Source organism: Tremella mesenterica (genome assembly GCF_000271645.1).
Source record: "Tremella mesenterica DSM 1558 unplaced genomic scaffold TREMEscaffold_15, whole genome shotgun sequence".
NCBI classification, from domain to species: domain Eukaryota; kingdom Fungi; phylum Basidiomycota; class Tremellomycetes; order Tremellales; family Tremellaceae; genus Tremella; species Tremella mesenterica.
Window position 1 is genome coordinate 80,767 of NW_006711239.1, and position 23,009 is coordinate 103,775.

General features: G+C 46.1%; 6 protein-coding genes across 6 annotated transcripts; 4 read left to right on the plus strand and 2 right to left on the minus strand.

The window, feature by feature from the left end:
- Positions 1-9: 9 nt before the first annotated feature.
- On the minus strand, positions 10-4,416 carry TREMEDRAFT_65543 (uncharacterized protein; the record flags this gene model as incomplete). The annotated part of the gene is made up of 5 exons (XM_007007697.1): positions 10-2,830; positions 2,944-3,140; positions 3,274-3,471; positions 3,734-3,860; positions 3,974-4,416. 5 exons carry the CDS (start codon positions 4,414-4,416, stop codon positions 10-12), a joined length of 3,786 nt encoding a protein of 1,261 aa, XP_007007759.1.
- Positions 4,417-5,273: 857 nt separating this feature from the next.
- Positions 5,274-8,182, minus strand: TREMEDRAFT_70200 (uncharacterized protein; the record flags this gene model as incomplete). Its single annotated transcript, XM_007007789.1, has 9 exons — positions 5,274-5,599; positions 5,678-5,971; positions 6,017-6,489; positions 6,608-6,702; positions 6,746-6,842; positions 6,895-7,414; positions 7,459-7,594; positions 7,638-7,979; positions 8,021-8,182. 9 exons carry the CDS (start codon positions 8,180-8,182, stop codon positions 5,274-5,276), a joined length of 2,445 nt encoding a protein of 814 aa, XP_007007851.1.
- Positions 8,183-8,595: 413 nt separating this feature from the next.
- TREMEDRAFT_40952 (uncharacterized protein) lies at positions 8,596-11,544 on the plus strand. Its single transcript, XM_007007661.1, has 8 exons — positions 8,596-8,699; positions 8,803-9,500; positions 9,575-9,863; positions 9,990-10,123; positions 10,175-10,257; positions 10,301-10,390; positions 10,500-10,809; positions 10,965-11,544. Exons 1-8 carry the CDS (start codon positions 8,678-8,680, stop codon positions 11,010-11,012), a joined length of 1,674 nt encoding a protein of 557 aa, XP_007007723.1. The 5' UTR covers positions 8,596-8,677; the 3' UTR covers positions 11,013-11,544.
- Positions 11,545-13,516: 1,972 nt separating this feature from the next.
- Positions 13,517-14,735, plus strand: TREMEDRAFT_70202 (uncharacterized protein; the record flags this gene model as incomplete). Its single annotated transcript, XM_007007790.1, has 4 exons — positions 13,517-13,612; positions 13,760-14,071; positions 14,205-14,530; positions 14,621-14,735. The coding sequence occupies 4 exons, from the start codon at positions 13,517-13,519 to the stop codon at positions 14,733-14,735; spliced, it is 849 nt and encodes a 282-aa protein (XP_007007852.1).
- A 411-nt stretch (positions 14,736-15,146) lies between these two features.
- Positions 15,147-18,892, plus strand: TREMEDRAFT_45770 (uncharacterized protein; the record flags this gene model as incomplete). Its single annotated transcript, XM_007007670.1, has 7 exons — positions 15,147-15,209; positions 15,478-15,634; positions 15,881-16,268; positions 16,399-16,613; positions 16,661-17,553; positions 17,598-18,272; positions 18,448-18,892. The coding sequence occupies 7 exons, from the start codon at positions 15,147-15,149 to the stop codon at positions 18,478-18,480; spliced, it is 2,424 nt and encodes an 807-aa protein (XP_007007732.1). The 3' UTR covers positions 18,481-18,892.
- A 694-nt stretch (positions 18,893-19,586) lies between these two features.
- Positions 19,587-22,808, plus strand: TREMEDRAFT_74780 (uncharacterized protein; the record flags this gene model as incomplete). Its single annotated transcript, XM_007007791.1, has 7 exons — positions 19,587-20,329; positions 20,511-20,705; positions 20,905-21,314; positions 21,359-21,393; positions 21,475-21,540; positions 21,703-21,895; positions 22,064-22,808. The coding sequence occupies 7 exons, from the start codon at positions 19,587-19,589 to the stop codon at positions 22,540-22,542; spliced, it is 2,121 nt and encodes a 706-aa protein (XP_007007853.1). The 3' UTR covers positions 22,543-22,808.
- Positions 22,809-23,009: the final 201 nt, after the last annotated feature.

A 23,009-nucleotide genomic window follows, 5' to 3' on the forward strand; every position in this document is an offset into this window, starting at 1 on the left:
TTTATTGAATCATCCATTATGTGTTGGAACGGGTTGAGCACTTCTGCTTCTCCCCAATGCCATTTTATTAGGTAACGCTAAACCTCTCAACCCTCCCGTCATCCCTCCACCAGCACTCGTATTTATTCCGTTATACCCACCATAACCATTATATCCATTCAGTCCGTTGGTCCCACTTGTAGAACTTACACCACTAACAGAACTTAAACCTCCAACACTATTATTCCTTTCTATCCTACCTGCCCAACCGTGAGAAGGATAAACAGCACTTTGAGGTAATTGTGTTGATAATGATAATTCTTCCGTACTTGCTCCCATCCTAACACCAGAACGTCCACCGTTCATACCAGTAGGGAAAGATCCCAACACGTTAGCAGTTCCCGGTCTCGTATTTCTTCTCGGACCTAAAGAAGATACTTGCATGAGTATAGCGCATTCACGTGTTACTTGAGTTAAACGAGAACAACTCTGTCGTACGGTTGTTGAAAATGTATGTTGAGAAGAAAGTGTTTTGACCAAAACGGTAATCTTTACAACTGTTTTGATGAATGTTTGAGCATCATCAGGTAATGAAGTTTGAGAATAATTCGTAAGAGGTGAAGGATCACTTCGAAGTGTCAATACGTTTTGACGAAGGGATGTAGTAATTTTTTCTGCTGGTTCAAGTAGAGAAAGTAATTCTGAATGTTGTGATGATACTTGTTTACCAATTGGTTCGGTGGATAAAGTGGAAGAAGAAGAAGAAGAAGAAGTTTTTAAATGTCCACGAGAATGATAAGTTGGTGATGATGATCCTAATTCTTCTGCTAATCGAAGCCAAACTGTATATGCTATATCGGTGGCGGATTCCAACACGTCAAGTAAATCTTCGTCGAATAAAGTAGCCGAAGTGGGTGTTGGGGGTCGTACATCCACTGATAATTTACGTGAAACACCAATACCACCAGGAGGATGGTGTGTTCCAGTGATGGATAATGATAAAGCATGTGAAGATCCAGAAGATGATGATTGATGATGGTGTGAAATTTTTGGAGGTGGCATGATGAGCGATGTTGAATCTGAAGAAGAAGGACCTGGATAAACTAATTCGGGTGGTGTGATAGGTATTATACCTTTGTAAGGTTTTGAAGATATTGTTTGTCCTGATAACTCTTCTTCTTCTTCTTCTTCCTCTGATTCAGCCGTATCGTCCAGAACCACTTGTGCTGAAGCAGAAGGTCGATGTCGTACATATGTGCCAGACCCAGTGGCCGAAGTTGATGATGACATGACATCAGATTCTGAAGTGCGTGGAGTAGGAGAAGCCATCAACATACCCCTTTCCACATCTTGAGTCGAAAATGATCCTCCCTGTCTACGAGAACGATTCGAAGGGACTTTTTCCAACGAAGGCGCTCCGCTACTCCCAGTACTGCGTAATAAAGAAGGTGAAGTGTTGCCTTCTCTTCTTTCGATGATAGGAGAGATAGGCGTTCCACCAAGGGAAGTGGCAGGTGGGATTTTGTAGACTGTAGGGAGTTTATTTATCGCAGAGATTGACGTGAATAACAAAGGACGTATATCTCTTATAAGAGGTACCATTGCCGTCCAACTTTTAGCCACCTCTGCCATACTACCATACAACATGAGGAGTAAGGTTCGAGTATATCTCACATCGTTTTCTCTTAAATCGGAGACTTGTAATTTCAACACTGACACAATTTTCGAGAACAAGGCAACACTTTCTTTCGCACTGTCGATCACACTTCGTATGACGTTGACTGATGGTGTTCCCCGACGAGAATGTGAGTCGAATCGATCCAAAGCATTGATAAGATTTGTCATGTACCCACTGGCAGGTTCCATGACCCGACTAAACATGCCGGCCACTCGGTCGTTAACTGCGAACAACAAATATTGCCTGAGAGCCGAATGGACTTGAGAGAGAGCAAATAATATACCCCGGATGGCGTCGACAAAGGTCAAAAGGACAGGAGGGATGGCCTTGGAGATGGTGGATGAAGGTAACATGCTCATACGTCGGAAATACGAATTTCGAGATTCATCCACCAATGGATTTTCTTGAGAGTTACGGCGTTCATTGGAGGGGTCAGGAGTCATATCTGGTTGACCACGGCGAAGGACGTCTGCGGAACGCTTACGTGAAAGGATGCGAGACTTTTCATTCTCCGTCGAGGATTTGCGCAAGGTGGACCCATCGTCAACATTCCCAGACAGAGTGTAACTTGGAGATTTGAAGCCGGACATTGTGGACGATCCTATTCCTAACCCCAAAGGACCAGAATCAGGCATCTGGGACACCTCAATTCTTCTCTCTTGTATGATTCTGGCGTGACTCTGTCGCAAATCAGGAAGAGACTTCTTCACAGTGAGTTGACCACTCAATCGTTGAGTGGCTGTATCACTTGCACCTCGATTGTGTCCCACGGGAATAGGAATGGCGAGATGGTCCGATGTGGGAGTTCGAGTCAGGGATGAGTTTCGGGAATGAGTGACGGAAGATGTACTGGCTGAGATGGGCGGAGTGTTGACGGATGATACAGATGCATCTCGATTATGAGAGTAAGGTTTGAGCCGCTGATAAGCTTTGGGCGATTGAGAGGGGATGAGTGAGTCTTCGGATGTACCGGCGGACCAATTTCGCTGGCCTAAGGGATACTTGGTCTGATTCGGGGAGAGGTTTTGAGACGACCACTGATCTTCTTGATTAATACTAAGTGGTGCGAGTTTTTTGATGGTCTCTTGGGAGGATTGAGTACTCATGATGGTAGGTGGTGATGCCCATGAACGGCCAGTCATGTTGAAGGATGAAGCGCTAAGAGGTTCCTCTCTGTATTTGTCAGCACAATCTCAACCGACATCCGGTGAATGAAGACAGTATCATCAGACGAGGCTGCTAAGGGCAGTGAATGGGCAGAAGGTAGATGGGTACCCAATGCTCACTCTGATGCTGCCAGATAGGCATCCTCTTCAGTCCTCCCCTTGGCCAATGATCTATTCCCTTCTGAAGCCTTCGACCGCATCCATGATTTCATATTGGCGATCCAAGGTCTCAAATCTTCGTCTTTCCTTCTCCGTGTATCTGATCTATCGGCACCAGCCATGTCATGCTCCACGAGGGCTCCTAGAATCTCTTTCGGCTGACACATCAGCGCCTTCCTTCTACTAATGGTCTACAATATTTAGTGTAATGTCGAAGGTCTCAAGTAAAAATTGATCACTATGAATGGGGATAATGAGAATAAGGTTGCTTCGTTGGCTGACATGACTCACCGGCCACTCGATGGGGTTTTGGCCCACTTTGAAAACTTTGAGACTATCAAATTCCACGAGATACTCTGGAAGAACGGACAACTTGTTGTTTGTCAACGACAGAACTTTCAATCTTGATAGTCGACCAGGATTCTCGGGAAAAGACGTGAGGCGATTTTTGGACAAATCCAGAATCTCGAGCGAAAGCATGTCCGTGAGCTGTCCATCAGTCAAGGCCATCGCTTTTCTCGGGTGCGAAGTCCGGATGGTAAAAATTAGATTTCCACGAGAGTTGATGTCTCGCATCCGGGTGGGGTTACCGGATTCGTGTACCAATAACGAATGTGGGACGGTTCACCGCCTGCGACTTTCGGTAAGTGGGGGCGACTCAAAAAGCACGCAAGCGGTAATATCATCTCTCGTCGACGGGGTGTCGATACACAAGACTATGAGGAGGCATGAGCGAAGAACATATACTTACGGCTGGCGGGAACTGGGTGAATTGATTCCCCTTCAAATTCAAATATCTGAGCATGGAGAGACGTGAGAAGGAATGAGCGATAGCACCATCTCGTAGAGCGTTGTATGATAATGCCAATCTTGACAGTCTGCCATTAGTTTGATCCACACCTCATCTTATCCGGCTGCCTCTTTAAAAGATGATGAGATTGCGCACCGGGGAGCAATGTAGAATTTCAAAGAGAAAACAAACTATACTCACCTCCACACGATAGCCCTGTTCTCCTTCCCACCCGTTCGCAGAAACTCAACATCGACATCATCCACCCTATCCACATCACATCTACTAACATCTAGCGTTTCACCTTTATCAGGACTTTTTTCCATTGCCATATTTAACTTTTGTAAAGTTGTCAATTTTACACCTTCCTCTTCCACTATTAATATCCCCGTCTCCTCATTGGATTCAGTATGTCTATGCCATTGACCATATCCATTATCCTCTCTCATCCCATTATGATTCACAGGACTGACGTTGTTTTCTTGTCCATTGTATCCGACCATACGACCCTTTTGATATACACCTTCTATCGGTGAAGTGTTTCCAAAATAATCAGGGCTACCATCACCTCGAAGACCTCTGACAGCAGCGACGACATCTGATCTTTCTTGTGGACTATGATCGTCAACCTGAGCAGAAGACATGCTTCTGGAAACGTGATGATGACCTTCTGTGGTGAGAGGTGTGAGATGAGGACGTGAAGAATGTGCAGAGTTTGACCTGAGACGCGTATGGTCTGTGAGAGATGAAGGTAGAGGAGAGATAGCAGGTGATGGAACACTAAACATGATGTTGTAGTACTTTTATCTGGATTTTTCCCTAATAAAACGGTCGAGCCTCGAGGATTTAGACTACCCTTGTGGGGTAAGGGTAACGTGGGTAGGTTTTTCGAGCAAAAGAAATGAAGGAGATCGGGTACCTTTGAATATTCAAGATGAAAGAGAGAGATGCCTTTGACAGTTTGATCACAATACCTGGATGGGATGTTGTCTTCACCTGGAAGTTATCAGAGATCGAGAGGTTAATGCGTTCGAATGCTACGAGCGAGTATGATCGTGTGAGCAGTTTAAGTTATATTACCGTACTGGGAGAAATGTGATAGTTGTTGAGGGTCGGACCAAGCGCCGATTGCCAAAAGGGAAAGAAAGGGTGAGGGGGGTTGTAATTGTCGCAAGGCGAGGGAAACAACGATCAAGCGACCAGCGCTGATCTGTCTTTGTATATACTGCTGGTATGTATTCTTGTTTGCTCTGCTTGCGTGAGAGATCCCAGGATGGACGAGTGTAAGAGGTAAAGTAGATGAGATGGTCGATAGGCAGAAAGTCAAGCGAAATCAAACGAAAACATGAGTTGGCCAGTGACGGCATATGAAGCGACTCATTCTTCCCAATCTCCCACAACTACTCATACTATACCTCAGCGAACATTGGTATCTAATGTATACATTCACAATGTACACCCTCAAAGTAATCGTTACACATTTTGGTCATATGCATCAATGCTAAAAAGGGGCATCAAACCCCACTACCAAAGCCCTGGCTAAATTACGAGCCAAAGCTAAACGAGCTTCCTCCAATTTCCTAATGGCTAATGAAATCCCATCCTCCGAACCCTGTGTCTTCTTTATCATTCCTTTCGAATTGTCCAAACTACCGTTCATTTCCGTGGTCATTTTCCCAGATAACTTGATCTCACTGGAAAGACGGAGTAGGAGCTGACCCAGTTGGGCCAAGTACTCGGTTGGCGCATATGTCGAATTGGAAGTGATTTCTTCCAGTACACGCAAAAGCTCGAATGTGTCATTCGAAGTGAATAGTATCTCCGAGTCTGTCATCAGTAAGAACCGTCAAAACTGTCAATGACAAGTCGGAATCAAGTGTTAATTGCACAAGGGAAAGTGCTCACCTTCCAACAATGGAATAGCTTCTACGAGCAAAACGGCCCAAAAACGTATTGGCGCGATACCAGAAGTCAACAATCCCACTAATCGTGAAGCCGCTTGATCCCGCACCCCTTGTCCAAAGAAAAGCAAATAGTCCCTGAACTCGGCCAAGAACATCAGACGGGATGCGAAGACGGAGACGGCCAATCCACCACCATTCAGTTCGTAGTCGTCGTCCAAACCTTTCAAAGCGAGGGGTGCGTCATTAAGGAGTGAAGGGGGAAGAGTGTCGACTAATCTCAGGAATTCTTCTTCCCCTTAAATATTCAGCAGGAATTACACCAGAGATGAAAATTACTGACCATCGGTGATATATGTATCCAATATTATCTCTGCTATTCTGGACAAAGAACCCCCGTCTTCAGCTTGCAAACACATTGTAGCGGCCAACCCAAATTCTTTCTTCCTCATCAACCGATCAGCCAAAATGCCGCTGATTATCCGCCACTCTTCCTCCAATTTGAGCTCGACGCAAGCTTCTTTGATTTCGGCGAATTTGCGTAAGTGCTCTTCCACCGGATCCACCTCTTCTACTTGCATTCCATCCATCTGATTAGCAGGAGCGATAGATGAAACCGAGTCAGGCTTTTGAGAAGGTGTGATGTCACTGTCTAAGCTGACATGCAGGATGAACTCTCGTAATCGACATCGTCCTTCATCGCCAGCAGCAGAAAGATAGTCGGCGATGATACGCCAGAAAGCGAGATGTTTGGGATTATTTTGCAGGAGGTCGGTATATTCTAGAAGGAAGTAATCTCGTAAAGACATATCAAACCTGTTGTACATCAGCATCAGCCGGAGAAATCATAGTCAAAGGCATGAAGGAGGACGTCGAAGGGATGTTTCACGGAAGAGTCTGGTGGGGAGGTTACAACGAGAAGAGAACAACGCACCGTTCTTCATCATCAGGTATCATGACCAGCTTGTCAAAGATATCGCTCAAATGCGCTGCAAGCCATACGTCGAGCTCGTGACATGAAGTGAGGGCCTATCCAATTAGCATCATCCATAACCTCCCGTGAGAGACTCACCTTGACGATATCTCCTGAACAGAGACTGGCTTGAATATTATCATCCAACACTGTCGAGTCTGCCGGTATTTTTGCTAATATCCTATCGGTGACCTCGCTACAAGCGTCAACGCATGACCTCGAGTCTCGTGAGATAGGGAAAAACTAACGGCAGATCATCTCTTCTTAAGCCCACGTCCACTAAGATACCCCATGCACCAACGGCTTCTCGCCAATCGGCACTTTCTTCCAGCACTCGGTCCGGCTTTCCCTCCATCAATTCTATCACGGTTCTAAAATCTCTCTCGTTAGACGACCACTTGCCCGTTTCACCCACTGACCCTCCCGGCAATGTTTCTTCTAACCATTGACCCTTTGGTCTTCCCCCGATGAACGCTGCCAGCTCGGCCTTGAACCGACCGACCCATTTCCGATGAGCGGTGAGGAACTGATGATCTAATGGGTATGCGGCGGTGTTATGTGAGCGTGGGAAAAGAGAGAGATGGGTTGAGAGTAACATGCCGAGTTTCGATATAGGCGGATGACGGTGAGATGATAAAGTACGTAGAAATGAGGATGCAGGGAGATGAAAGCCTCGCAGGATACACCGAATGATATATGGCCAGAATGAGGGATGAGACCAGGGTTCTTTCACCTGCATGATCTCCTGTCCTTGGATGTTGTCGGGTGCTACGGGAGTTAGCCTGTCATCATCCCTTCTGATGATCACTTGCCAGGATCCACATCATTCACCCAGTCCAACAGCTCTTCTCCTAACAAACCTTCCCCTCTTCCATCAGGTGGTAAATACAGGATCACGGCCAGTTGTAGGACGTAAAATACCGCGCTGAAATGGCTCTTTACTGCTATCTGGAGATCAATCGCACTTCGAACAGAAGATGGTTACACTTACTTCCAGCCCCTCCGCCTCACGGACCTTTGCGAGCTCTTCCACATACATCATTCCCAATCTTCTCATATGTCCAATAGTTTCCGCTGCCGGAGGTCCCATGAGACCTTCGATCCCTATCAGATTACCCTTCTTATCCCATGCCTCGGCTCCTACGCCTATCGACGGTAGTCGTATGGAAGAGGCTACGATTCTTTGTAGAGAAGTGAAGAGAGTATATGACTCTGTATAAAGGGTGACGACTGGATTGGGAATTGAGGTGTGTGATGCGAAGTACACCGTTCGGTCCGGCATTGTTATCCTAGGATCAGACAATGAAAGGGGTTTATTCGGATCATCTCCGGTCTATACATCAGCTTCAGATATGCATATGTAGGATGGTTGACCTTTTTGGTGACCCATATGGCAACCTCTCCCCCAGTTGGGGAAACAGCAGCCATCATTCCTCTTCCTGACTTCTTCCATTCTTTTTTGGTCTTCTTAGAGAACGTTGGAGGTTTGAGATAGTAAGTTTCCACGTTGTCATCCGCATCTAATGCACCCGTCATGTCATCGTCGGAAGAGCCATCGGCGGTACTGGAGGAAGGGGCGAAGGATTTGGACAGGTTTGTGGGTGTTTTTGGGGCATAGGCCAAGGGATTTGATGAGCTAAATCTGCGAGGAAAGGATGAGTATGATGGGTTTACGGGAGGTCCCATGGCATATGACGGGCCTGGAGACATAGTTGGGGGGGAGAAATCCGAGGCTGTCGTGTCCGCTATGAGTGAGTAGAGTACTAGTACACCAGTCACTTCCAAAAGTTGGAGGATGATGTTGGCCAACTCGCTGCCGCGCGCTGAGGACAGACGGTGGGTGGTTACGTAAACTATGGAGGCGGCCGTACGGACCGGAGTGACCACGTGGTATGATGGAAGTGGGAGGATTGGATGAACTGGGGGGTTGCTTTAGTCATTCCTTCCCACACTTCCATCACTCCATTCTCTTCTTCTCAAACAAACATCGACATTTGTTCAAGGATTATACCACATAGGCATATCATAAACATGGAGGGAAAGCTGGCCACAAGTGAGTGTTTTCATTCCCGTCTCTCTCCACCTCTGCTTGTGAGAATGACTCTTCGCTGGCATCCATCCCTCTTACTCTCTTTCCAGCAGCTGACTCGATACAGAATACTCGGCTTGGAAAAAGCTCGAGACCCTTTACGCTACCAAGAGACCCTCTCTCATCTTAAAAGATCTCTTCGCTGCAGATCCAGAGAGGTTCTCCAAGCACTCGTTAACCTTCACCAGCTCGTCTCCTTCCGTCGAGATCCTCCTTGACTACTCTAAGAACTTGATTGATGAAGAGGTCCTTTCGGCCTTATTTGATCTCGCACGAGAGGCTCAAGTCGAGGCTTTCCGAGATGATATGTTTTCAGGGAAACACATCAACACTTCAGAGGGAAGAGCCGTCCTACATATCGCACTTCGTAACCCTCCTGTTTCCGATGGAGGTTGGGATATCCCAGAACCTGGTGCTGCAGAAGTCCATGGGGTCCTTCAACACATGAAAGAGTTTTCCGATGCCGTTCGATCTGGATCTTGGAAAGGGTATACCGGAAAGAAAATTGATACCGTGGTCAACATCGGTATCGGTGGTAGTGATTTAGGACCAGTGATGGCTTGTGAAGCTCTCAAGCATTATTCCAAAAGGGATCTCAAGTCTTACTTTGTCTCTAACATCGATGGAACCGACATGGCTGAAGTCCTTCGTGCGTGTGATCCCGAGACTACCATTTTCATTGTTGCTAGCAAGACCTTCACCACTCAGGAGACTATCACCAATGCTGAAAGTGCCAAAGAATGGTTCTTGGTGACCGCAAAAGACGTGAGTGACTCTTTCATTCGGCTGCATCTGCAGTTGCAGATGATTCGACAAAGGAAGAGGAGCTGATTTTCTAGCAAGCACACGTAGCTAAACACTTCGTCGCTTTGTCCACCAACACCGCCGGCGTCACTGCGTTCGGTATTGACAAAGATAACATGTTCCAATTCTGGGATTGGGTCGGTGGTCGATATTCCCTTTGGTCTGCTATCGGTCTCTCCATTTGTCTCTCTATCGGCTTTGACAACTTCTCAGAAATGCTCAAGGGAGCTCATGAGATGGACAAACATTTCACCACTGCCAAATTGGAAGAAAACTTGCCTGTTGTCATGGCTCTGATCGGTATCTGGTATAATGACTTCTATGGTGTGTTCTACGTATCCGTTTCTTCTCATCTCATCCTCTTTTACTCTTCTGATCATCACACTGATCTGATTGGTATATGTGCACTGATGACCCCACGTGAAACGGCAGCAAGTCACTGACTTTCAGGCGCACAGACACAAGCACTGCTGCCATACGACCAGTATCTTAAGAAATTTGCAGACTACTTCCAACAAGGAGACATGGAGTCTAATGGGAAATCCGTGACTAAAGACGGCTCCCGAGTGGACTACGAAACCGGAGTGAGTTTCCCCTCCATCATACTTGCAGTTGTCAAAACTAACAACCATCAGCCTATCATCTGGGGTCAGAGCGGTACCAACGGTCAACACGCTTTCTATCAGCTTATTCACCAAGGTACAAAGCTCATCCCTTGGTATGTGAACCCTTATCGTCAGTGATAGTAGCTGATATTGAAGTGACTTCTTGGCACCTGTCGAAACTCTCAACCCCATATCTGGAGGGATTCATCACGAGATCCTACTCTCGAATTTCTTCGCTCAGCCAGAGTGAGTCTTCCCATTATTTCCTGTGACCACGTTATCCCCATAATGCAGCTGTCCTTGCTTTCGGACCTTTGATTCCTTAGCGTAATACGAGTTCAAGCTGACTGTACAGAGCCCTCGCATTCGGTAAAACCGAATCTCAAGTCATTCAAGAATTAGGCGCTCAATCGTCCAACGCCGCTTTGGTCAAATCGAAAATATTCGAAGGAAACAAACCTACCAATAGCATCTTTTTCCAGAAACTCACACCTGGCACACTGGGTTCTCTTATCGCTTTATACGAACACAAGATACATGTTCAAGGTGCTATTTGGGGTATCAACAGTTATGATCAGATGGGTGTTGAATTGGGTAAAGTTTTGGCCAAGGCGATTCTTAAACAGCTCCCTGATGAGAGTAAAGTCGTAGGACATGATTCTTCGGTCAGTCGAGTTGCCATTCCGTTTCCATGATCATCATAGTTCACTTAATCCCCTTTTGTGTTCTTCCCTCATCCACTCAGATACTTTGCAGAACTACGTGTTGAGGAATCTGTGATTGGTTGAAGATATGTCATTGGAAAGAAACTGACGAATAGACCACAGGTCTCATCAAATATTATCAGTCACACCGCCAGACTGCTTGAGAATTGCTGAAGAGAAATTGTAAATACAGAAGATAGTCTTGAAATGTCATTAAACGATCTACTGTGCACAATATGATACGACTAAATGCTAATTATACGAAATGATAAACCTCGAAGCGACAAATTCATTATTCCAACCCTTTCATCCCTCATGAAGACCCTGTAATCGCCTCTTTCTCTTTACTGCTCTCACTAAACACATTCCACACTGGTGTTCTCTCCCCAGCCAGTCGAGTATTGCTATTACCCACTGGCGCACTCCTTAAGCCTCCTTCTTCTAGACTTAAATTATCATTCCCACCGTCCATCCGTTCCCCAACGGGAGCAGTCTGAGGTATTTGTCCTTCCGCTTGATCGACAAACGTCCCTGCTCTTGACCTTCCGGTTCTTTTAGCCCTTCCACCTGTTCCCCCCAAAGCATAAGAATACGATCCCTGACTGATGGCGGAAGATGTGGTCGCGCCCCTCGGTCTTCCCCCCGTCGCTCGAGACATCGAACCGACTGAAGCAGAGGGTGGAGTGATAATCGACGCATTTGTCCTGTTCGTACCCGACCTCGGACGTGAGGGACTTTCCAAAGATGATTGTATCAAAGGAATATTAGAAACGTTTGCACATAAAGGTGGTTTTGTCGAAGTCACAGAAGCTGCTCGAGATCGTTTTGTCACATTCATTCCTATACTGTTTGGTTTTGAAGGTGAACTTAGACTTCCCATCAAAATCGGTCTTCTGAGAGTTTTAGGAGATCCTCCTGGAGTTTGTACCGTGGGAGGGATGGTATTTTGAACAGTCTCATCTTCTTCTGGAATAGGATGAATAACATCGGTGATTTGATTTTCAACATCAGAGGAATTGGGAACTATAACGAGATGATGATCCGCTTGACTACCCAAAGCGAAAGTCGCAATAACAGGATTTGTGATCCATCCAACTACAGCTCCATAAATCAATTTTATAACTTGAGGTGCCCATTTAGATCCTATATTCCCATTACCGTAAATAGGTCCAAGTATTATGATAGCCAAACACCAAATAGGAAAACCGAATATGATTCCTATAAGAGCACCTTGACCTGCTGTCCAGAATAATCTACCAAACCAAGTTCTGACAGAAGTACGATGTAAAAGCATATTTTTCTCAGTACCTTCGAATATGAATCGAACTAACATCCAAAAATGATATCGAAATTTTCCATCTTCCTTTTTGATGTTATTGACATTTAAAACGATATCCGTCAAGTTGGAAGATGTTTCATCTGAATTGGAAAGTTGGGTGGTGGCAGGACGAGAATTAGGTTCAACGAGTGTATCAGGGGTTGATAATCCAGATGAAGGTCTTTGTTTTTCTTGGTTGGAAGGTTTACTAGTTGAATCATTCGATTGGGATTCTGATGGTTTGAAAAATTTACGAGGATCAGGGAGAGATTCTACATGTGGATAAACGAAAGGAAGTGGTTGAATGGCACGATGATGTAAATCAGTGTGAACGAGTGTTGAAGTGATGAGCATTGAAGCTAAACATTGTATGATGGGTGTGACGCCGAGATCGCCGGCTATGGTGTTATGTTTTAACACCCACATCTGTTGGTCAGCTCGAAATTCTCTTCCGTGTACAATTCTTCTTCTTCCATCTCCTATGCTCCGTCAGACCGTATGATACTGTGCAGTTTTTGCAGTGCGATGTTCCATCTGGATGCGAGTAAAATCTTCAAAAAGTACGAGTGAGATTGAAGAGCAAGGGATCACAGACAGATGACCGAAAAGATGGCGTGGGAAAATTGAACGTAAAGACTAACTCGAATGTTATCTTGATTATGATACACTACATGTCAGCTACCTACAATCGCGATAGAAGGTCAGGCGACTCACTGGCATAAGCGATAGCAAAGTTGATACCACCATCTATCAGCTAAACGATCAGCTGAAGCTCAAACACATATCAACCAAAAAAAGGAGACTTACACCTGCACCGACACCCTGTAAGACGGTGAGGTAAAACCATTGTCGACCAGTTTGTGGTAAAGGAAAAGGTCGAAATATAGAGTTCATTATGGAGAATATTATATTAAAGACGAATGTATCGTATTGAAAGTTGTGAGAATGAATTGGAAGAAGATGGGCTATGTGGGCATTATAAAGGATTGGAAACTAGTTTAAGTAGACTTTGAATGATTGATTGAGTGATTGAATTTGGTTTCTTTCAGCTTAGCACAAAAGGTCGGAGTCGGAGATGACTCATTTTTGATTCCGTCCATTACATCACATTACATCACGTGACTTTGAACTGACGGGGTAGAATCCCAGAGCCTTCCACCGAAAGCCAAAAAAGACGCTTGGTCATCCTTCTCATCCTTCTCATCTTTCTCACTTTGTCTATAAAATATTATTCATCTTGACGCCACTGACAAGTCGCTGTGACTATTCTTACCACTCAATCACCTCAGATCATAGCACATCGAAAACATTTTGGAGGTCACATCGGGAGAACATCAACAATCACCCATCATGACGGTCAATCCGCTGAGCAAACAGGAGATGATTTTCTTAGGAGGAGAATGTCATCATCCCGCTTGTCACTTGCATGACTTTTTACCTTTTGAAGTGAGTCGATCTTGATCTTCCTATCGAACAATATCGCCCCTCTCAAAACTCATACACGAATGTTCTTGTTGCCCCATGCCACTTTTAACCCCTTTGTGATGGGTCTACCTAGCGTACAAGTCATCATAGCTATGTACTCACCCACAGTGCCCGGCATGTCATTTATCTTTCTGTCAACCTCACTTCCTTCCTTCACAACACACATGTACAGCCCCTCTCCCTCCTTCCATGATCGACCGCATAGCGCCACAATGTCCCCTTTGCAAAGAGAACGTGCCATTACCAAAAACCCACGATCCGAACGAAGCTGTAGAACGACATATCCTTTCGGGTACTTGTGTGGCGATGGAAGGTGGGGAAATGAGAAGGAAGGCTGAATTAAGGTTGAGAAAAGAAAGAGGAGAGGTGTGTTGGAGAAAAGGATGCAACAAATCTTTAGTGGTGAAGATGACATGTGAGGTGAGTATTCCGTCTCAGCTTATAGCTCACCATTCTTTTTTTCGTTGACTCCATCTTCATTTCGGTACACATGTTCCTTGGGTTCTTTTGACGATTGGTTTTTCTGTTGGGTGAAGAAGAGCTAATCCTTTAGAGCTGCGGACATCAATTCTGCCCATCTCACCGATACACCACTGCACATAACTGTCGCGCCCCATCTGGCTCTTCATCCAGAAGCGCAACCCCTCAACCGTACAACTTCAGACCTAATCCCACATCAAACATATTCGCAAAATCCGCCATCTCCCGTCTCCTACCACAGCCTACCGCACCTTCGTCGAAACCAACTCCTGCTGTCCCTGCCCAACAGGCGACTCCTATTTCCGCCCAGCTGGACGCTCGAGCAGCGGCTGCAGCAGCTGCATTTAAGAGAGCTGGACAAGATGTAAAGGCGCCTTTTGTCAACTCTAAAGTGGAGAAGTGAGTTTCAACCTATCACACCCTCATTTTATATGTGATACGTTCATTTGTTTGTGAGGTAGTGATGTGAGAAAGAAAGTTGACGGTCAGACGAGCAAAAGACGAACTTTCATCCACCATCCAAGCCCTCAAAACTCGACACGACAAAGGTTTACTCACTCCGGCCGATGAGGTGAGACTGCGGCTCTTACTTGGGGCAGCTTGAACCCATCATCATGTTTCACCGTCTGATGACACGCAGCTCAAGTACGCCGAGCTGATTGGAAAACGAGAGGCTGCGAGGAGAAAAGGTGAAGGTGGGAAGGATGGATGTGTTGTATGTTGATTAATAGTATATCTAATATAGCATTGCATGTAGTCGTCCAAAGTAGTATCACTGTATTCTGCCCGCCATGCATCATGCATTCTCAACCATCCATCGCACCGCGCACCGCGCGATGGAAAAAAGTCAGAATTCTCGATTGACGCGTTCAGTCCAGTCAACCAATCTCATCCGTCAAACTTGACTTTCCCTCCTCTCTATCTCTTCATCTCAATTGCTCATCTTGTATCACTATCACCGCTGCGCGCTACTTTTTGTCAAATATCATATCATATCCCTTCATGTTTTCTTGTAATGCCGCCAAAAATACAATGCGGCAACCCCTTGTTTTTATCTTGGATGCAAGGTCAGTTACGCGTGTCTTCCCCTTAGCTTACTTGAACAATTCATTCCTCAGAGAAAATGTCATCATGGGTATCCTGATCTCTCATTCCCCCCCTTCTCCTTCGTCCTTTTGATGTGCCAATGCATAATGCCCGTTGCCTCCAATCACCACATTTTTGTACCAAACAGGACCACTCAGACGGGTCCGCAATCAAGGAAGTTGGCCCTTCACGTCTAACCATCAGAGATGCGCGATGAAGCTAGAAGTAAAAACCTCAAATCCGGCGAGACGTTCGCCAAGGGATGTAAATCTTTAGCTTCTTGTCCTATCACATATCCGAGACCTAGAGATTTAGTATGTTTAAGAGGAATCGGACCTAAAATAGTCAGTGTGCTGGAGAAACGGTGGAAGGTGCATTGTGAGGAGAATGGTTTAGCTTTACCTGGTACTCCTCAAAGTCAGTTTTCTTTACTTCTCAATGTCTTCTTCTCACTCATCTCATACTTTACTATATCTCACTTTCATCCTCGACCTGCGTCTCCTTCCTATTCATTCAATAAACCATCCCGGTTATTGTAACTACCTCGTTGTTTGTCTTGTGCCAATCCTACCAATCTGACCATTTGCTTCAAAGGCGTTATCGTAGTTGAAAGCCTTGTGAGACCGATAAAGGAAACTCATTCGATACGTATTGACTTTCAAGGAAAGACAGGGAAGAACCGAGCCCCCACTCCTCCCTCAGACATATCAATAGATGAATCCGTCCCCACGCCCTCTCAAGATCCTCAGCCTTCTAAAAAAGCTCGGAAACCTGTCAAACCTAAGGTATACGTACCTCAACCTGGTTCAGGGGGATATGGCATACTTCTCGCTCTCATCCTTGCTATTGATGATCCTAGACGATCAACCCAGGTTTTCCTCACTAAAGGGGAGGTGATGAATGCGGCTCAAGAATACTGCGATAGTAGCTACGAGAGGAGTGACAAGGGAACACATTTCACAGCTTGGAGCAGTATGAAAACTTTGGTAAATAAAGGTTATGTTTATGTCACTGGAAATCCACACAAGTATTGTTTGACAGAGGAGGGATAGTGAGTTAATCTTTGACATGTGGATCCTGATCACAGCCCCTCATCCTTCTTCCGTCTCATGGCGTCGAAGCATGGGAAAAAATGTTTCAAAAAGATACATTGCGTGACGGTCGGAAAACCTAACGCACAGTGAGGTAGCCTTAGCCGTGAGAAACCTTCGACCCGAGTTCTCTCACATGGAAAAACATCCCTTTTTACACTCTCCTGCTCGTGTGGGATCATCGTCCAAAGCGCCGACATCCCACAAACCCCTCGACTCAGCGACGGCCTCAGGACCGTCCATCGTTCACAAGGAGAAGATCGTTCCTAGGAAGTCATCTGAAAAATTCGAGTTTTGGTATATCGGTGAGTCGCTCTATATATATCATCTTCAGAAAGCTGCTGAAAGTAAGATGCCTTCGAGTCCCGCGTACATGACATGTCCGAGGCGCTCCTTCGTCTCGATCCCGACGAATTCGTCAATATCCGCAAGATCGAATTTCGATTTCATCAGAGAGACCACCCCTTTACCGCTCAGCTTAGGATAGTGGATACCACTGCTAGGGTACGACATGGAACGGAAGCAACATTATATGGCTACATCATAGAAGATACTGCGCCGCCAAGATGTTCTACATTCTCCTTGTCGGGAGACGCTCCTATGACCAAGGACATATCTCCACCGAGGCTAAGCAACACTGCTGTGACGCTTAACGACGATTCTGCAGGTATCAGCGATGACGAGGATTTTCTGCCCATCATGGACAAGTCGACTGTCATTGACAGGCCTACATCATCGGTGACTACGGTACCTAAGTCTTCCTCCCTTCTCGCAGCCGAAGCTACCGTCCATCGGAATACAATCACCGGTCAAAGCCAAACTACCGCTTCACTAAAGTCGACACGATCCACTCAAGTCTACCGTCCAGCACCTAGATTATCCTCGCACATGCCTGCCCCGACCGCCATTCCAGACTCCTCGGAAAAGCTAACTAATCCCGTCCCAGCTTTCACTCCAGCGGATGCCATAACATTCCCTGCTGGGTCATACGACATCGTCTTGATCTTGGACACTCGGGAGGTCGAGTCGAAAACTCGTCGGGATGAATTTGCAGAAGCCCTCATCAAGAAGGGTATAAACGTCGAGCAACGGGCGTTGAGGCTGGGTGATATGTTGTGGATCGCCAGGCGGAGGGACGGTTGGGGAGGGGAAGCGGATGAATGTGTTTTGGATTATGTAGTGGAGAGAAAACGTCTTGACGACTTGTGTTCTAGTATCAAAGATGGTCGGTATACTGAGCAATGTGTAAGCGCAATTAAGATTGATTAGAAATGTGCTAATGTTTTTAGTTTCGTTTGGGAAATTCGGCCATTTCCCAGGTATTTTACATTGTCGAAGATTACAATGTCGCCGAACGTATGGCTTATGATGGACCTGCCATTCTCACCGCTAAATCACAATTACAAGTTCACGCCGGGTTTTTCTTGAAAGAAACACATCGATTATCCGAAACCATCGATTTCCTCGTTACCATGACCAATCTTTTGACATCCATGCACTTTCAACATGATTTGAAAATCCTTCCTACCAAATATATCAGTCGTTCTTCTTACACCACTTTTCAAGATTATCTCCGTAAGACTTATCCGCGACAAAAATATTTGACAAGTTTCGAAGCGTATCAGAGTTTGAATGACAAGTCCGCATCGAGGACATTGAGGGAACAGTGGGGTAGAATGTTGTTGTGTATCAAAGGGATAAGCGCGGAGAGAGTATCAGCGGTTTTGGATGAATATGATACTCCTGTGGCTTTGTGGAGAGCTATGAAACAAGCGAGGGAGGTGGGGGGTGAGATCCGGGGTACCGGCGTCGATGATGGAGTGGGAAAGGGCGCTCAGGAAGTCGTCGTGGATGATGTGATTAATGGAAAAGGAAAGAAGAGGAAACGAGAAGTAGAAGGGTTCTTTGCGGAGAGGATCAAGGGAGAAGGTAGACGAAAGATTGGAGAAGCTCTGAGTGTTGTGGTGAGTTCAAGTCATCGACCCTTTCATCGTCTGTGTTTCACACGCGAGCGCCTACTGTATATTGTATACCTGGAGTGTCAGGCGAGGGAGGATCATATGTGTCTTTCCGCCCCGGTCGGACTCATCGCCCTTCCCTTGAAGATGGCACACACACGAGACTAGTGCTGATAATCAGATGTGGAACGGTCTGATGGGCAATGAAGGTTGACCGGGGTCTTGGGGTGATGTTTTGAACATTGTTCGGATCTTGGGTCGTTTGGAGATTGGCTAAGTGAAACTGACATCGATCTCAATCTAAGCATGAAGAGTTCATGCTCTTACAAATGTGTCACTTTCAGTATGATGGTGACAGTCGCCAGTCCCCTACATCGTCCGTTACATCCGTCGTTATATCCGTGATCCGCGAGTGGAGCTCCATGGGCTAGAATGCTCGGAAGAGATGTTGAGTTGGGCGGAGAGGTACAGTTCTTTGGGTCTTGGACCTTGAGTGGGGGTGGATTCACATTCCGCAGACCGGGTTATGTTAGACGGGTAAAGTAGTAGCCGGAGTGACGCTTGTATATGTACGATTACCGTATTACGAGTAGGACTTCAAGTAGCATGCTACTAGCTACTCATTGATCATTGTTTGGTCGCTTTCCATGCCCTAAAGCCCGTGATCACACATCCCTCCTGCATCCCTGACCAGGCAAGCGACAGATGAGATGTGAGATGTGGACTCATGACTGTGTTGATTGCCAGAAATGGCAGTATAGGCCTATGTAGTTCAGGGTAGAGAAAATCAAGCCGCCGAGTATCCCGCCGGCAAATGATATCCGAACCCTAAAATACCCATGTGGAGCCATGTCAGTCTAGCGTGGTTCATTTCCATTTCACCCGATCAGGTATTTCTGATTGGAAAAAGATGACGTATGACGATCATCCATCCCTTTTCCAGGATCTCTTTCTTCGCTTTCTTGGGACAGTACGCCCGAGGCTGAACGGATTCGTAATGACGGACGGACGGACGGACGGAAGAGGAGGCGAGGAGGGAAGGAGGGGGGAGGAGGGGGAGAGTAGACTAAAGGGGAAAGAGGAGAGAGACAAGAAACATCATCCGAATGTAATTCGGGTTTCTCAACCAAAATAAGAAAATGACGACGCCCTTCAAAACCAGACCGGCCCTTGCTTTATAAAGAAAACTGAAAGAGAAAATCAATTCATTCTCCACCCTTTCTTACCCCTCACACGACCAAATTCAGCTTACTTCTTCACACTCGAGTATCCCTCAAGCACCCACTTCCACCGTCTGTCTGACACGACGATCACTTCAACATGTCAGACGAAGAAGTTACCCATACCGCCAAAGGGCACGGGTATAAACATCAATCTCGATACCCTCTCACAGAAGCTATGACAGGTGATAAACCCATCACTTCTCATGCGGAAGGAACCAATATAGACTCTACCACCTCTGGTCAACAACCTATAAACCCACTAGGTCCAAACGAAAAACAATCCCATCTCGATAATCACAATCATCGGAATTCCATCGATGGTACTTTTGTCGATTCAGAAGGTATTCAAAGGAAAACATCACGTAAAGTCGAATTGATAAAAAATACAAATGCCAAACTCGCCAATCCATTAGGAGATCTTACCGATGAAGAAGCAATGAATAATGCTGGTGCATTTGCACAAGCGAACAATTTACCAGTTGAAACATTTAAGAAAGGTGGTATATTAGCAAAACGTCCAAATCATTTCGAACATATGAAAATTTTGAATGAAGATGATAAAGAAGCTTTAAGAAGGGAAATAACTCATCCTTATTCACAACCTTTCATCTTGTACAACTTGGTCGTCGCTTGTTCAGTAGCTGCAGCTGTACAAGGAATGGATGAGAGTGTCATATCTGGTGCTCAGTTATTTTTTCCAGGTCAATTTGGTATAGATTCAAGTGTGACTGGTAGATCTAGGGATTCTTGGTTGGAAGGTTTGATAAATGGTGCACCTTATTTGTGTTGCGCTACTATTGGTTGTTGGTTGACGGATCCATTGAATCATTATCTTGGTCGGTGAGTCACTCGTCGATCTTCTCCACTTGGTCTCCACACACGTCTCTCCGTTCCCTTTACACGTGGTCGTCGGAGTCGTGTTGCCGCATTTTAATACCTGATCGTATTCTCCCTCCGCCTGCACCACCCCCTCTCTCAACTTCGTGGAATGGCGAGACGAGGGAGAGCGCTGATTGAATAGCCGTGGTACTATCTTCGTCACCGCCCTCATATCCTTCCTCACTTGTATCTGGTCGGCATGCACCAACACATGGTGGCATCTCTTCATCGCCAGGTTCTTCCTTGGTCTTGGAATCGGACCTAAATCAGCCACGGTGCCGGTGTTCGCTGCTGAGTGTACCCCTGCCAAGATCCGAGGTGGATTGGTCATGCAATGGTAAGTTATCAACCACGGCCTCAGCTCTTCATTCCCTTCATCAGAGTCGAAAATGTCGTCGGTCCCTCTCCTTCTGACGCCCATGTCTTCCCCGATCTTCCCCTCATCTACTTCCTTTCCCGAGGCTTTTAATTAGTCGGCAGACCACCATCCTACTGCCCCAGATCATTTGGGCAGTCAGAAACGTGCTTATGTAAAGGCAAATGTGGACGGCGTTCGGAATCATGTTGGGATACGTTGCCGATCTCATCTTCTTCCACGTCCCTAACAAGCCACATATCACTGGACTCAACTGGCGATTAATGCTGGCATCTGCAGGGTTCCCCGCCCTCATCGTCATGTCACAACTTCCCTTCCTCCCCGAATCGCCACGTTGGCTCATGTCCAAAGGTCGATACGAGAAAGCCTACGCTAGTATGCTCAGGCTCCGTGGTCATCCCGTCATCGCCGCTAGAGATCTGTACTACATTTTCGTTTTGTTAGAAGAAGAAGCTGCCATTGTGAGAGGCAGGAACAGACTTTGGGAATTGTTCAGTATCGGTAGGAACAGACGTGCGGCTATCGGATCCTGTTTGGTCATGTTTGCTCAACAATTCTGTGGTGTCAATGGTGAGTCAATTGTTGGAATTGTGAGATGAGGAGCTGATCGTAAGCTATCGTCTATTACACCGCTACCATCTTTGTTCAGGTGAGTTACCTCTTTATTTCAACAATATTGGCCTCGCACCGCTGGCGCGAACGATAGATGAGGAGGGCAGCTGACGAGTAGTCTGGTTTCTCTCAAACCTCTGCTTTGTTGGCTGCTTTCGGATTCGGTCTGATCAACTGGATTTTCGTGAGTCCGATTTTGCTACACTTTTTCAACAGATTTTGCCGGATACTCCCCTCGTCCATGCCTTTGTCTCGTTATCGTTCCTCACGCGGCTGGGGTAAATACGAAGGATGACGTATGAGGGATGGTTCAACCTTCCCCACGTCAACACTCACTGACCCGCAGGCAATCCCGGCCATCTACACCATTGACAGATTCGGTCGTCGTCCTTTGCTGCTGTTCACTTTCCCTTGCATGTCCATCATGTTGCTGTTCACTGGATTCTGCTTCTGGATTCCCATGGGTCATGCGAGGACCGGATTGATTGCTCTCGGGATTTACTTGTACGGTATCTTCTACAGTCCGGGAGAAGGGCCAGGTCAGTTCGAATTTCTCGAGTCGTTCCCTTCATGCCATTTATGACATGGCCTCTTCCTCTTATAAAATATCGCTCAACGGTCTTTTTCGGCCTTGCTTCCCGACCTGTCGTGGCTGTTCATGTCATGTCTAGTATGATCAACACTGTGGGACGAGCTCTGACACGCAGTGCCATTCACCTACTCGGCAGAGGTTTACCCATTGTATATCCGTGACCTCGGCATGTCCCTCGCCACGGCTACGTGTTGGCTGTTCAACTTTATCGTCGGACTCACATTCCCTTCCCTCTTAAAGGCTTTCAAACCTCAAGGAGCGTTCGGTTGGTACGCCGCATGGTGTGCCGTCTTAACGGTTCTGATCCTGCTGTTTTTACCGGAATCAAAAGGATTTACTTTAGAAGAATTGGATCAAGTCTTTTCCGTCCCTACCTCGACTCACGCTCATTATCAAATATACAACCTCGGTTGGCATTTCCGTCACTACATTCTTCGTTCTAAAGAACCTCACAAGCCATTGTACACATTCGACGATGATTCTGTCCCTGGGATAGATGAGAAAGAAGCGGATCAAAAGGCCAGGGCGACTTACGGTGGTGGAGCAGGTATGAAGGTAGGAGGTGGTGTGCCTGTAGCAAGTGCCATTGCTTAGTCTCTTGTCGATCTTTTGCCGTGTTGATTGCGAATATCGAGTGTACGCGAGTGATTTCTTTTTCTGTTTTTGCTCGGAGTGGATCTTTGGATGTGAAGATGTGAAGGGTGGAAGTGAATAAACATATTTGATAAGAGTTGGTAAGATGTTGGGAATAGAGTTGGAGGTTTGAAAGTTTTCAAATTTGTAGCATACTCTGATAGGTATCTGAGAATTGATAAAGAGAAAGAAGAAAGAAGTAAAGATGCATGAAGTGTATGATTAATACTTGCTCATTGATTGACCCACCTTCCATCTCAAAGCCAACACTTCACCTCGTTCGATCCGACTCTTCGTCGACCGATCCACCAACGTTTTGACCATGGCCAATCAGACGAGAACAGAATGTGAATTGATCGATATTGGTAGTTGAAGTTAGATATTCAAATTATAGCATATATTTGCTTGGGCATCTATGAAACTATGTT

Coding starts and splice junctions, on each gene's coding strand:
- TREMEDRAFT_40952 (XM_007007661.1), top strand. CDS start 8,678: ATGGAGGGAAAGCTGGCCACAA. Junction 9,501..9,574: donor TCTTGGTGACCGCAAAAGAC/GTGAGTGACTCT, acceptor CTGATTTTCTAG/CAAGCACACGTAGCTAAACA. Junction 10,258..10,300: donor GGTACAAAGCTCATCCCTTG/GTATGTGAACCC, acceptor CTGATATTGAAG/TGACTTCTTGGCACCTGTCG.